The sequence below is a fragment of the Monodelphis domestica genome, chromosome 2 (assembly GCF_027887165.1).
Source record: "Monodelphis domestica isolate mMonDom1 chromosome 2, mMonDom1.pri, whole genome shotgun sequence".
Lineage (NCBI taxonomy): Eukaryota > Metazoa > Chordata > Mammalia > Didelphimorphia > Didelphidae > Monodelphis > Monodelphis domestica.
The window spans coordinates 44,105,770-44,118,417 of NC_077228.1; the positions used below are offsets into that span (position 1 = coordinate 44,105,770).

Sequence of the window (12,648 nt, forward strand, 5' to 3'; positions counted from 1 at the left end):
GTTTAGTATGGAAAAGAGAAGACTTAGAGGGGGACATAGTAACCATGATTCCAAACCAAATTCCCTTTTTACATTTTCATTTTTATTATAATGCCTTATTAGAGTTGGAACATAATGAGCTAAAAACTACCATGCTGATACTATTCCTTTTTAATAATAATAATAATAACTAGTATTTGAAGTATCTGAAGGACTATTATAGAGGAGGGATTTAATTTGTTTTGCTTGGTCCCAAAGAGCAATCAATCAGTAAACATTTATTAAGTTCCTATAATGTGCCAGGCACTCTGCTAAGTGCTGGGGGAACAAAAAGAGGCAAAAGATAATGCTTGTCCTCAAGTAGCTTGCCATCTGATTGGGGAGAAGTCTATAAACAAATATATAGAAAGCCATATATGGTATAAATCAGAAATGCCTAACAGAGAGAAGGCACTAGAATTAAGAGAGGTTGATTGGGATAGGCTTCCTATGGAAAGTGGAATATTAGTTGTGACTTGATGCAAGCTAGGAAGAAGAATATAAGTAGCAGAGAAACAGATTTAAGGGGAAACCTTCATAATTAAAACTCTCCCAAAATAGAGGGGATAGTACTGGGTCCCCCCTCATCAGATATCTTTAAGGAAAATGCTGGATGACCACTAGCCAGTTAAACTGTAGAGGAAATTCTTGATAATATGCCAGATTTATTAAGTAACCCATAAGGTCCCTTGATACTGTGAGACTCTACAATTCGATGATATTAAAAGTAATTTGTCATTCATACTGTGACTTACTTGGCAAAATTTACTACTATATTTTCTAAACCATTTATCTTCTTCCAGAGGCCAATTTTAAACTCAGGTCATTCTAACACCAGACCCAGAGCTTTGTCTACTGTACCAACTCAGTTTCAAGGATGTATTGAAGACGAGATAGACTAGAGACAGGAAGACCATTTAAAGAGGGCATTATTGTCATCTAAGTTAAAAGAGATGAAGGCCTAAATAAGTGGGTAACTTGAACATAGAACATTGAACATGAACATAGAAGGGAGGAAATGAGTACGAGAGGCATTACAAAGAATCCAAGGGACTTTGCTGCTGATTGGAGTGCAGGAACATAGAATTGCAAGCTGAAAGGAACCTTAGAGAGAATCTATTTCTATCCACTTATTTTACAAGTGAGAGATGTATATAGTAAAGAAAACAGAAGAATCAAAGATGGCTCTAAATTGTCCAAGAGACTGTATAGTACACCATTAACAGAAATAGGAATGTTGGGAGTGGGTCTTTCAGGAAGGAAGACGATGAGTTCAATTTAGGAAATGTTTACATTTGAGGGGACACTAGAACTTTGGAGATATGGATCTGTAATTCTGAGGAGATCTTGGAAATGGACCTGAAGATTTATACAGTGTCTGCATAGAGGTGATGGATGAGTGAAGACATGAGAATGGATAGGGTCAACAAGAAAGAGTAAAAAGCAAGAAGGAGAGACTCTTGGAATATTGTCATATTTAAGTGTCAAGAAGAAGATGAAGAAATATCCAAAAAGATAAGAGGAGGTCATCAAGAAGGGAAAAAGAAGAACCCTGAAAGTTCAGTGTTGCCTAAGCCAAGGAAGGGGAGGGTGTCAAGAAGGAGAGGGTAGTCAGTGTTGTCAAATGCTTCAGAGAGTTTAAGAACAATGAGTACTAAAATAAGATAATTGGATTTTAGTAATAAGGAGTTCATTAGTGACTTTGGATGGCACTCCTTTACTAGAATAGTGGGAATTGGAGCCAGATTTTGCAAGTGATGAAGTGAATGGGTGGTAAGGAAATTGTAGAACCATCTGTAGACAACTTTCTGGATTTTTTTCCTAATCAAAGGAGAAGAGAGACTATGATAGCTTAACAGACTAATGCGATCAAGGGAAGCTCTCTCTCCCTTTTTTAAAGGGGCAAATTTGGTATGTTTATTAGATGAGAAGTCAGGAGAGATTTTATATGTTTAACTGATGAATCAAGGACATAAAGATCAACAGAAGTGGATGAATGCAACTCAGTACATTTCAGTAAACATGCATTATGTACCTACTATGTGCAGGGAACTCTAATAGGCTCTTTGCATACAAATGCTGAGCAAAAAATTTAAAATAGTCTCTGTCTTCAAGGAGATTATTTTTATTGGAATTAAAAGAACAGATATAAAGTAATAAATAGAAACGAGTAAATTTTTGGGGGGGGAAGAGTGTTTTCTGCTGAGAAGAAAGGAGGAAAGCTTAGGGAACCTGAAGACTTCAAGGATCTATGAAGAAAGGATACATAGGTTACCCCCAAGCAACTCTTAATAGCACTATTCAAAAGACCTTTACTAAGTGTTTCTGAACTACCTCTTCACATCCTTCTTCATATGATCTGACTCTAGCTAGGATTTTTTTTAACTTACTTTTCGTCTTAGAATCAACACCAAGTGTCAGTTCCAAAGCAGAAGAGTGCTAAATGAAGCCTTAGACAATATTTTCCATAGTCCACAAAGTACACCACACTTTAAAAATGATACGGATTGACCCCCAAAAATCAGATTTGCCTTCATATTTATGTAAATTTGTAAAGTTTACAAAGTGTTTTTCTCATACCTGAGAGGTGCATAGTCTAAATACTGTTAAGCCTAATTGGTAGATGAGAAAATTGAGACTCTTGAGAGACTGAGTACTTACAGATGACCATACAGCTAGTGTGTTTGAGGTAGAATTTGAATTCAAGTCTCTTGACTTTAGGGCTTGCATTCTATTTACTTTAGCAGAGGTATCAGAAACAGACTAAAATGTAATTGGGAAATATTCAACAAAACACATAAAAATACAATACAACATTGATAATGTTCATTTGTGGTTTTCCAAGTCAATAAGAGATCTGCAGGTATCATTTCTTTTTGAGTTAGACACTTATACCTAAGGCTATAAATTACTGAGTTGCTCAGTTCCTTGGGAATACAGACCCAGACTTCCTTTCCCTACACTAAAGAAATTATGGATTTGTTCCCTGCTGTACCCCATGAAATGAAGCAAATAGGGAGCAATCTATTATTGTTTATAGAAAAGTTATCCTTTAGAGTCACTCTTCTTTAGACAAATGTCTCACCATATCTATCTCCATTAGATTCTTTTTTGGGGGGAGGGATCATATCAAAGCTGGTTTGTATGCATCAAAACCTCATTCTCTGTACGATCTTCAGTCAAGGATAACAAGTGTAATAGTTTTAATTTTAGCACACAGTGTCTAGTACATGGTAAGCTCTCAATAAATACTTATTATTTTAAAAAGCTAACCTTTAAGGAAACTAAGACTTTTCCATAAACTGGAATTTCTTTGAATTTTCTATTTATTTTTAGCCCTAACACTAAATTCAGTAAAAGGACCCACTAGGTCAATAACTGGTATAATGTAATTTTACCATTGGAGGGAACAGACGAATTTTGCTATAATTCTACTCCACACATTACACTGTGCCTTGGCATACTTCCTTTAAAAGTCCGTAAAATCCAGAGGGCTTTAATTTTTCCTAGGGACCCCCAATTTGAAGTGTGCTTGAAAATCTGTAGTTCTTAGTCTCCAAACCCTAAATTGAGTCCCTCTCTCTAGTAAAAGTAAATTTAGGTAAATGTTACCCACAAAACTGCCCATTCAAGTGCCTAAGCAAACCATCCTGGGTAATCAGCCGCATGAGTCACAGGCTTCCCTGCTGTTATTTCTGACCAGATTAAAAAGGACACTGGAGTTCCAGCTCCTGCCCCTGCTGTTTGGGGTGAGAGGGTTGATGTTGTTACTAAATCATTATCAGCTGGGAGCAGGCTGCCTCCAATCTGAACTCATTATGACCTGTGGAAAGAGGGCTAATGTGACTATTGACCCATTTAACTTATATTTCTTTCTTTTTTTACTTTCTTTCTTTCTCCAGGGTCCACCAGGCCCTGCTGGTCTACCTGGTCCATCAGGAAGGAGAGGTCCAAGGGTGAGTAAATGGGTTGGATATTCCTCCTGCTTTGAAAATGATTATATATTACAAATGAGGATAATAGATGAAACCTACAAATAAATAAAGGATGTGCTGTTTCTTCAGCTTGGGAAATCCCTTCACCAAAAAAGATTACAATTTTCTAAGACACTAAATTGTGAGTTCCTTGAGAACAGGAACTGTCTTTTTTGGCAAAATATTTTATTTTACCAATTACATGTAATAACAATTTTCCAAATAAGTGTTCTGAAGTTACATGATCCAAATAATTATCTCCCTCTCTTCCTTCCCTCCCTCTTCCAGGAGCTGGTAATCAATTTGATCTGGATTATACATGTATTATCTCCATATTGTTCTTTTTTGTAAGAACATACTCATATAAAACCCAAACCCACAAAATAAGAAGTCAAATAAACTAAAATGAAAAATAGTATGGTTTGATCTGCATTCCAAATCCAATAGTTCATTCTCTAGAGGTGGATAGCATTCTTTGTCATAAGTCCCTCATAATTGTCCTGGATCATGGTAATACTGGGAGTAACCAAGTCTTTTACGGTTGATCATCATACAATTTGCTGTTATTATGCACAATGTTTTCCTGGTTCTGCTTATTTCACTCCGCATCTGTTCCTGGAGGTCTTTTCAGCTCCTTCTGAAATTATCCTGTTCATTATTTCTTATAGCAAAATAGTATTCCATGACCAAAATACACCACAATTTGTTTACCCATTCCCCAGTTGATAGACATCCCCTCAATTCCCAATTCTTTACCACCACAAAAAGAGCTGCTATAAATATTTTTGTACAAGTAGGTCCTTCCCTTTCTTTAAATCTCTTTGGGATCCAGACCTAGTCGTGGTATTATTGGATCAAAGGGTTTTATAGCCCTTTGGGCATACTTCCAAATTGCCCTTCAGAATGTGATCAGTTCACAATTCCACCAGTAATTCATTAAGTATCCCAATTTTGCCACATCCCCTCCAACATTTAACACTTACCTATCATATTGGCTAGTCTGATAGGTATGAGGTGGTGCCTTAGTATTATTTGAATTTGCATTTCCCTAATCAGGAGTGATTTAGAACATTTTAATATGATTAATGTTAGCTTTGATTTCTTCATCAGAAAATTACTTATCCATATGCTTTGGCCATTTGAAGGACTTTCTTTTTTTACTTTTTTTTTTATTCCCAGTTCTTAGCACAATGTCCAGCCCTTAGTATATGCTTAATGGATATTTATTTTTATTTTTTGGACCTTTACCTTCCATCATGGAATCAATACTGTGTATAGGATCCAAGGCAGAAGAATGGTAAGGGCTAGACAATGGGGATTAAGACATTTGCCCAAGTTCACATATCTAGGTGTATCTGAGGTGAGATTTGAACCTAGGACCTATGTCTCTAGGTCTGGCTCTCAAACTACTGAGCCACCTCATTGCCCCCTTAATGGATATTTATTGACTGATTGACTCCTCAGAAGTCACATAATTAGTAAATGCTAAAGTTGGGGTCATTCTCAACCAACAAGAATTTATTAAGCACCTACGATGTATCAAGTTTGCTACCATGTACCAAGTTCTGGGGATAGAAAGACAAAAAAGCCAGAGTTTTGTACTCAAGAAGTTTACAAAACAACACATAGGCATTAACAAATGCAAAATATAAAGTATTTACAGTGCTTGACACGTGATAAGTGCTTAATAAATATTCTTTCTTTGTATTTCCATTTGTCTGTCTGTTTCTCTCTCTCTCTCTGTATTTATCTAAATTCAGAGTAGGAAGCAGCAGCAATTGGGGGCTTCGTGGCCAGGGTTCATGTAGGAGATTGAGTCCTCCCAGTAAATCCAGCACTAACCATTACACTATGTAAACTTTATATAGATGCTAAAAGTATATAAACAAAAGGTGAATATAAAGAGATGACTTTATCTTGGTAAATGGTATAAAATAATGGTCTACATCTACCAGCAATACCAATATTTGGTTTATTTTCTAAGGACATTAGAGAAAAAGGAAAAGAGCCTACACGTTCTAAAATATTTATAGCAGCTCTCAATGTAGTGTCAAGGAACTGGAAATTGAAGGGATATCCATCAATTGGGAAATGACTGAACAAGATGTGCAATATGATTGTAATGGCCTACTACTGTGCCATATGAAATGATGAACAGATCAATTAAAAATGGAAATATCTACATGAAATTATGAAAAGGAGAACCATAAGGGTGTTATATCCAGTAACAGAAATATTGTTTGAAGAATAACTCATGTATATCCATATCCAGAGAAAGAATTGCTAAGTAGAAATAAGCAAGAGCATCTATCTATCTATCTACCTATCTATCCATCCATCCATCCATCCACGTATCTACGTGTCTGTCTGTCTATCTATCTATCTACGTGTCTATCTGTCTATCTATCTATCGATCTATCTATCTATCTATCTATCTATCTATCTATCTATTTATCTATCTATCTATCTATCTATCTATGTGTCCATCTGTCTGTCTGTCTATCTATCTATCTATCTACCCATCTATCTATCTATTCATCTATCTATCTATTTTTTGTCAGATGATGCCTTCTCTAGTGTGGAGAAGGGAAGAAAGAAGGGAGGTATAAATGGATATTTTAATGTAATAAGTAAACTTTAAAACTAAAAAAAAAGGAAAAAAGGACAACCACTGACCCAGAACTTTAATAAGAATGAGACTTTAGCAGGGCAAAGCTAAAGGGCATAAAAATGAAATATGCTACTTCCCCCCGCCCCATAAAACCATGTCTGGACCCTCTAGTTATAATCCTCTTTCTTCTTAAATTAGTCTATGAAGGCTTTTCTGTTTGTATTCTGTATCCTACTCCAGCTTTCAAGAAAGTAAAATCCTTAAGAGCAAGGACTATTTCTTTTCATTAGAAAAACATTTTTTCCTTCCATATCCCCAACCCCTAGCAGAAAGGCTTCCACATAACTAATGTTTGTGAGATTGGACTGCTTGCCATGCTCTATTCTGTATTCCTTGGGGATAGACTATGCCTGTTTCCTCCATAAAGTAGCCTGCATCTTTAAAGACTACCCTGCCTTTGCCAATTCCAAGGAAGCAAAGAAACACGCGGAGCCTTGTTTGTTTGGCTATAAACACCCAGTCAAGGCATTCTCTGTGAGCATGTCCAAGGAAGATTATCAAATTTGCAGCAGCAATAGCAGAGCTAGTCTGCTGCTACTTGTAACGTTATTCTTTAGTTCTGCAGTGATCTCATCCATCTGCTGCATGGTAGATGAAGGTCAGGTTCATTTACTTTGGGGAATGAAGGAGAGTGGGCTTCCTTAAAATAGTGCGTTCCTGGGTTACATAGTGGAAAGTATGGGAGCAGGAACCAGGGGGGAGGAGAAATTCAGGGAGAAAAAAAATCACCCCAAGGAGCTGCCATATTTCTAAAATTACATCTGCTGAACAAAAGAGTTATCTGTAACGTAAATTAAAAAGCTGTGCTACAGCTAGTCTCCCCTCACACTTTTAACTAACATAGCCCATTTCATTCAGATGAGGGTGAGGATCCTGGTGTGTGTGTGTGTGTGTGTGTGTGTGTGTGTGTGTGTGTGTGTGTTTTCAAAAGAAAAAGGCAGATACTAGCAATACACCCAATATTCAAGTGTTTTTTGTCAATGTCTGAGAGAACCAAGGCTTAAATTGTATGAGTGAAATAGCATCTGCCTGAGAACTTCTGGGTAACCAGTAGAAGAAGGTTGGGAAGATGGGAAGGTAAGACAGTAAGATGCTGTTGCAGGTTATATATTTTCTCAGAAGAGGGGAAATGAATGACTTGGTTTGCCTGGTGAAATACCGAAATACAGAATTCCTCTTTGACAACCATTCCTCCACCTTTATCTCCAACCCAGTTGCTGATAGTCTATTGCAGTCTGCCCTTTCAAGATCCTTGTGTCCTAATGTTGCCCTTTGGCTCTGCAAAGCCTACATTCCCAAATTCCTTTCTCCCTCCCTCCCTTCCTTCCAACTTCTTGCTCTTCTTCAGACCCTATAAAAACTCTACCATAATTTGAAGGAATAAAAACTCTACCATAATTTGAAGGAAAGCAGCAAGGTATTTTAAGGAAAGCACTTTGACTCAATGCATTCTTACTAAGGTGTGAATGAGTCATAAATCTTAACTTTCATTCATTCAATATGTTTCCCTGGGTTGTTGTGAGGATCAAATGAGATAATAGCAAAATGCTTAACACAATATCTGGTAAATCATGTCATATAAATGTCAGCATTTATTATTGTTGTTGTTGTTATTTGTTATCCTATGGGGAAGAAGAAGAACTAATGGGAATGATTGGCTTGCTGGTCAAGGTGGAAGAGTTGGAATACTCTCTACTCCCCATTGCAACTTCTAGGTTCTTTCCCTAATCCCATCACTCAGTAATCTCTCCTCATTTGAGACCCATGATTATCCACCTCTATGAACCAATCAAAATCCTGGTATTAGCTATCCCTAGAACTCCAAATCAATCCTCTTCCTTCCTTACTGAGTCTGGTATGTGGCTCAAAATTTTTTCTCTTCCCTAACTCCTGCCATCACTAGGAGACTTCAACATATGCATTGACTCTCCCTCAAACATCCTACTCACTCACTTCCGCAACTTACTCACTTCCTGTGCCCTACCTCTCTACCAGACCTCAGCCAGACACAAAAATGGAATATCCCTATTCTTGCTGTTACCCATAAATGTCCCTCCTTTCTATTCAATAATCCTAAAACCTCCTTATCTGACTATAATGTATTGATTTTCTCTCTCTTCTTCTGCCTTCCCTTACTAAACTCTACTCTTCATCTGCACCATGATCTCCAATCCTTTGATCTCTCAATTCTCTCCTAGGCTATCTCTTCTGCACTTGCCATTCTCTTCTATCTTCTTCATCTTGACCCTGATAGTGTACCAAAGTTGCTTTATCAGTTATCTCCTAACTGACAAATCAAAGGGTCTCTTCTCAATTCCCATTTTCTTGGACCTCTCTGCAAGCCTTGGCATAGTTGTTCACTCATTTCTTTCTAGGATTTCAGGACACCACTCTCTCCTCGTTCTCTTCTTACCTATCTGACCTCTCCTCAGTCTTTTTTTTTTTTTGTAGGATTTTATATGCCCTCTAATCAGAGTTGTCTCACAGATTTCTGCCTTGGATCCTTTTCACTTTTCATACTAAACTGTTCCATTTGATGATCTCATCAGCTGCCATTTAATTGCTATTTTTATGCTATTGATCCTCAAATCTACCTATCTTGCCTAAATTTCTCTGCTCACTTCCAATCTTATATCTCCATCAGTCTTCCAGAACATCTACAACTAGATGTCCAAACTCAACATATTCAAAACCAAACTAATAATTTTTTCTCTTAAATCTTCTCAGTCCTCTTACCACCTTCCTAATTACCAAATTTTAAATTTAAATTTAAAAATTTCTCCTGTATTACTATGAACTTGATAAGCATTAACACAGATGAACATTTCCATATTCAAAGAACAAAGGACCACATAAGAAATTGTGAATCTCCATCATATACAGCTTTTAAAATATATATACTTCAGATTTAAGATGGTAGTTGCAACTCTACTTTGCTTATCTGAGCCCCATTTTGCACTTTCTTTTGCTCTCTTATTTGTATTTTTAAATGATTCATCAATCAATTCTCTTTTCTTTTTTTGATATGATTATCATTAACATTACTTCTTTTCAAAACCTTCTATTTAATAAGAAACTGATAAACGATTACATTAGAAGACAACACTGTTCTTAATCGTTCAGGTTCAAAACCTAGATGTCATCCTCATATCTTCACTATCAAACCCTGCCTGCCCCAAAGCTGATCTGTTGACAAGGCCTGTTGATTTAACATTTATTGAATGTACTTCTTTCTCTTCTCTGATACTTTGGGTTTTGGTACAGGTCTTCATCACATCATTTCTAGATTATTGCAATAGCCTGCTGATGGGTCTGCTTGCCTCTCATTTCTCCTTACTCTAATCTATCGTCTATTTAGCTACCAGAGTGTTTTTAAAGTGAAGGTCTAATCATATCACTGATCCACCCCCTACTCAATAACTCTAATGGCTCCCTATTGCCTTCAGGATCAAATACGAAGTCCTCTATTTGGCATTCAAAGCCCTTAATAGTCTAACCTTTTCCTATCTGTCTTGTCTTCCTACATCACAACTTGTTCTTTAATCTAGTGAAAATGGTCTCCTGACTGTTCTGTGAATAAAACAATACATCTCTCAGATCAGAACATTTTCTCTGGCTGTCCTTGTTGCCTAGAATGTTCTTCTTGCTCATCTCTGCCCACTGGCTTCCCTGGCTACCTGTAAGTGCCAATTAAAATCTCATCTTTTATAAAAAGCCTTTCTCAGCCCTTCCTGATTCCAGTGCCTTCTCTTTCTTATTTATTTCTTATTTATCTGATATATATATATATATATATATTGTTTGTTTGTACATCTTTGTATCCTTATTGTTTCTCCATTAAACTGTGAGCTCCTTGAAGGCAGGCATTGTCTTTTATCTGTTTTTTTTAATCCTCAGCTCTTAGCACAATACATTATCTGGTACATAATAAGCACTTGATAAATATTTATTGACTGATTGACTAAGAGATCAAGTAAATTTCTCAGGGTCATACAAATAGTAAGTATCTGAGGCTGGATTTGAATTCATTCCTGACCACAGGTCCAGGGAGCCTGTGTCCTGTACCATCAGCTGCCCAATAGTAAAGTATTATATTAAAAGCAAGTATCTTATCTATTCTGTGACTGACATTGCTTTTTCATTACTTACAGGGCATGCCAGGACCACATGGGAATCCCGGCTTGCCTGGGCTACCTGGTCCAAAGGTAAGTGATTCATTGCCTAAGAGTTATATGATTTTTCTGATAACATATAAACATGGCACAAAAGTACTAAGGGTCCATTTTGGAAACTGAGCATTTGGAAAAAGAATGTGTCTGAGATTTCAGGATGGGAGAGAAGGAGAGGATTTCTAGAAGGAAGCTATCATTGTTCCTCTTCCTTCCATCCTTGACACTTCTGCATGGCGCTTGCACAATGGCACTTCTACAGGGTTATCATAAGCAAGTAGAAACAACTCCAAGATTCAAGATGGAATCCCAGTTCTTATTAAGGTCTATGATTCTTATCTTTAAGATAAGAGTAAAGTCAGTACTTAATATGACATCTTATAGTATCTTTAATATATAAATAAAATGAGAATATAAGTCACAAGATTGAAGAAAGAGCATGGGATTTCCAAAGGACCTGGATTCTTAAATATACCCTCTCTCCTTCCATGGTTAAAAATAATAATAAAAACAAACATTATAACATGTGCATAATTAAGCATACCAAATTCCCATATCAGACACATCCAAAAACATTTTTAGTCATTAAGTCTTCATCAGGAAATGGATCACATCTTAATCTTTGATCCTTTGAAATCATGATTAATCATTGAATTGCAATTGAATCTTTCAAAATTGTTATTTTTTATTGTTTTATTCAATGGTATTACATTATAAATTATATCCTGCTTCTGCTTATTTTGCTCTTTTAATCATTCACTCGTCTTCCCAAGTTTCTCTGAAACTGTCCTTTTCATCCTTTCTTATTGTACAATAGTATTCCATTATAGTCACATACCATAATTTGCTAAGCCATTCTCTAACTGATAGAAATAGATCATTAGATTTTGGTTGTGAAAAAGAAGAAAAATAGAAGGTGAAAATTTGAAGGGAAAGAAGGGTCAGATGGAGGTTTTGTTTTTTTATTTTGCTTTAAAGCATGAGGAAGATCCGGGCATGTTTGTATGGGACAGAAAATGAGTTAGTGTGGAAGAGGCATGAAGAAAGAGAAAACCTCATGCTTGCAAAAGAAAGTTGGGGACCTGATCTGCCAATCAAGGTGAAGATTCCAAAATAGAATGTTCCCAGGAAAGGCAGTTGGAGCTGGCCAGAGGAGAGGAACTAAGATTTCTTCTCTGGGGTTCCTGACCAAGGGAGACTGGCTTTGTCTGTCCTGGGTTGAAGGACCTTTGGGGGGGGGCTTCTGGAATTAATCTGAGAAGAAATTAACTTTTATTGGTGGCTTTGTGTAATTGGAAGAAGAAAGAAGATTTAACAGTTGTTCTCCGTCTCTCTGGCTGTCTCTGAGTCATAGTTGTGACTTGACTGACATTTCTCAAAGCCTCCTAATCCTTATTATACACTAGGGACAACCTCATCCCTCTTACCTCAATTTCCATCCTGTTCTATCTTTCCCAATAAACCTCCTTACCTGAGAAAGAGATCAAGAGTATCTTCTCTAAACCTCTCAGTTTACCTTTGAGTTATATAGAAAGATGACTGACTAATGGGGGGAGGGAAAGGGAGGCAGGAGGGAGAGGGTGGAAAAGGGAGGGAGTGAGGGAGGAAGAGTGGTAGGAAAAATATTAAACAATTAGCCATCAGCAGTGATCAATAGGCAATCCCAGAGTACTCCCTCTAGCAGCATCTCTCTATCTCTCACTCTCTATCTCAGAAGTATTTCTATCTCCATTATAATTAGGCACCCTGAGGTGTCCCCCAGTACCTCTCTAGCAACCAGAGTATATTCCAGTTATTGCAACCAGAAATAGTTCCA

The 12,648-nt window shown here is 36.9% G+C and overlaps 1 protein-coding gene across 2 annotated transcripts in view; it reads left to right on the top strand.

Annotated features, from left to right (window-relative positions):
* The window catches only part of COL24A1 (collagen type XXIV alpha 1 chain), a 399,913-nt gene that overhangs the window by 62,354 nt on the left and 324,911 nt on the right, over nucleotides 1–12,648 (top strand). For both annotated transcript variants that reach the window (XM_007480591.3, XM_056815400.1), the window contains 2 exons: nucleotides 3,921–3,974; nucleotides 10,815–10,868. In XM_007480591.3, coding sequence (XP_007480653.1) covers nucleotides 3,921–3,974; nucleotides 10,815–10,868 — 108 coding nt within the window. The remainder of the gene's footprint in view (nucleotides 1–3,920; nucleotides 3,975–10,814; nucleotides 10,869–12,648) is intronic.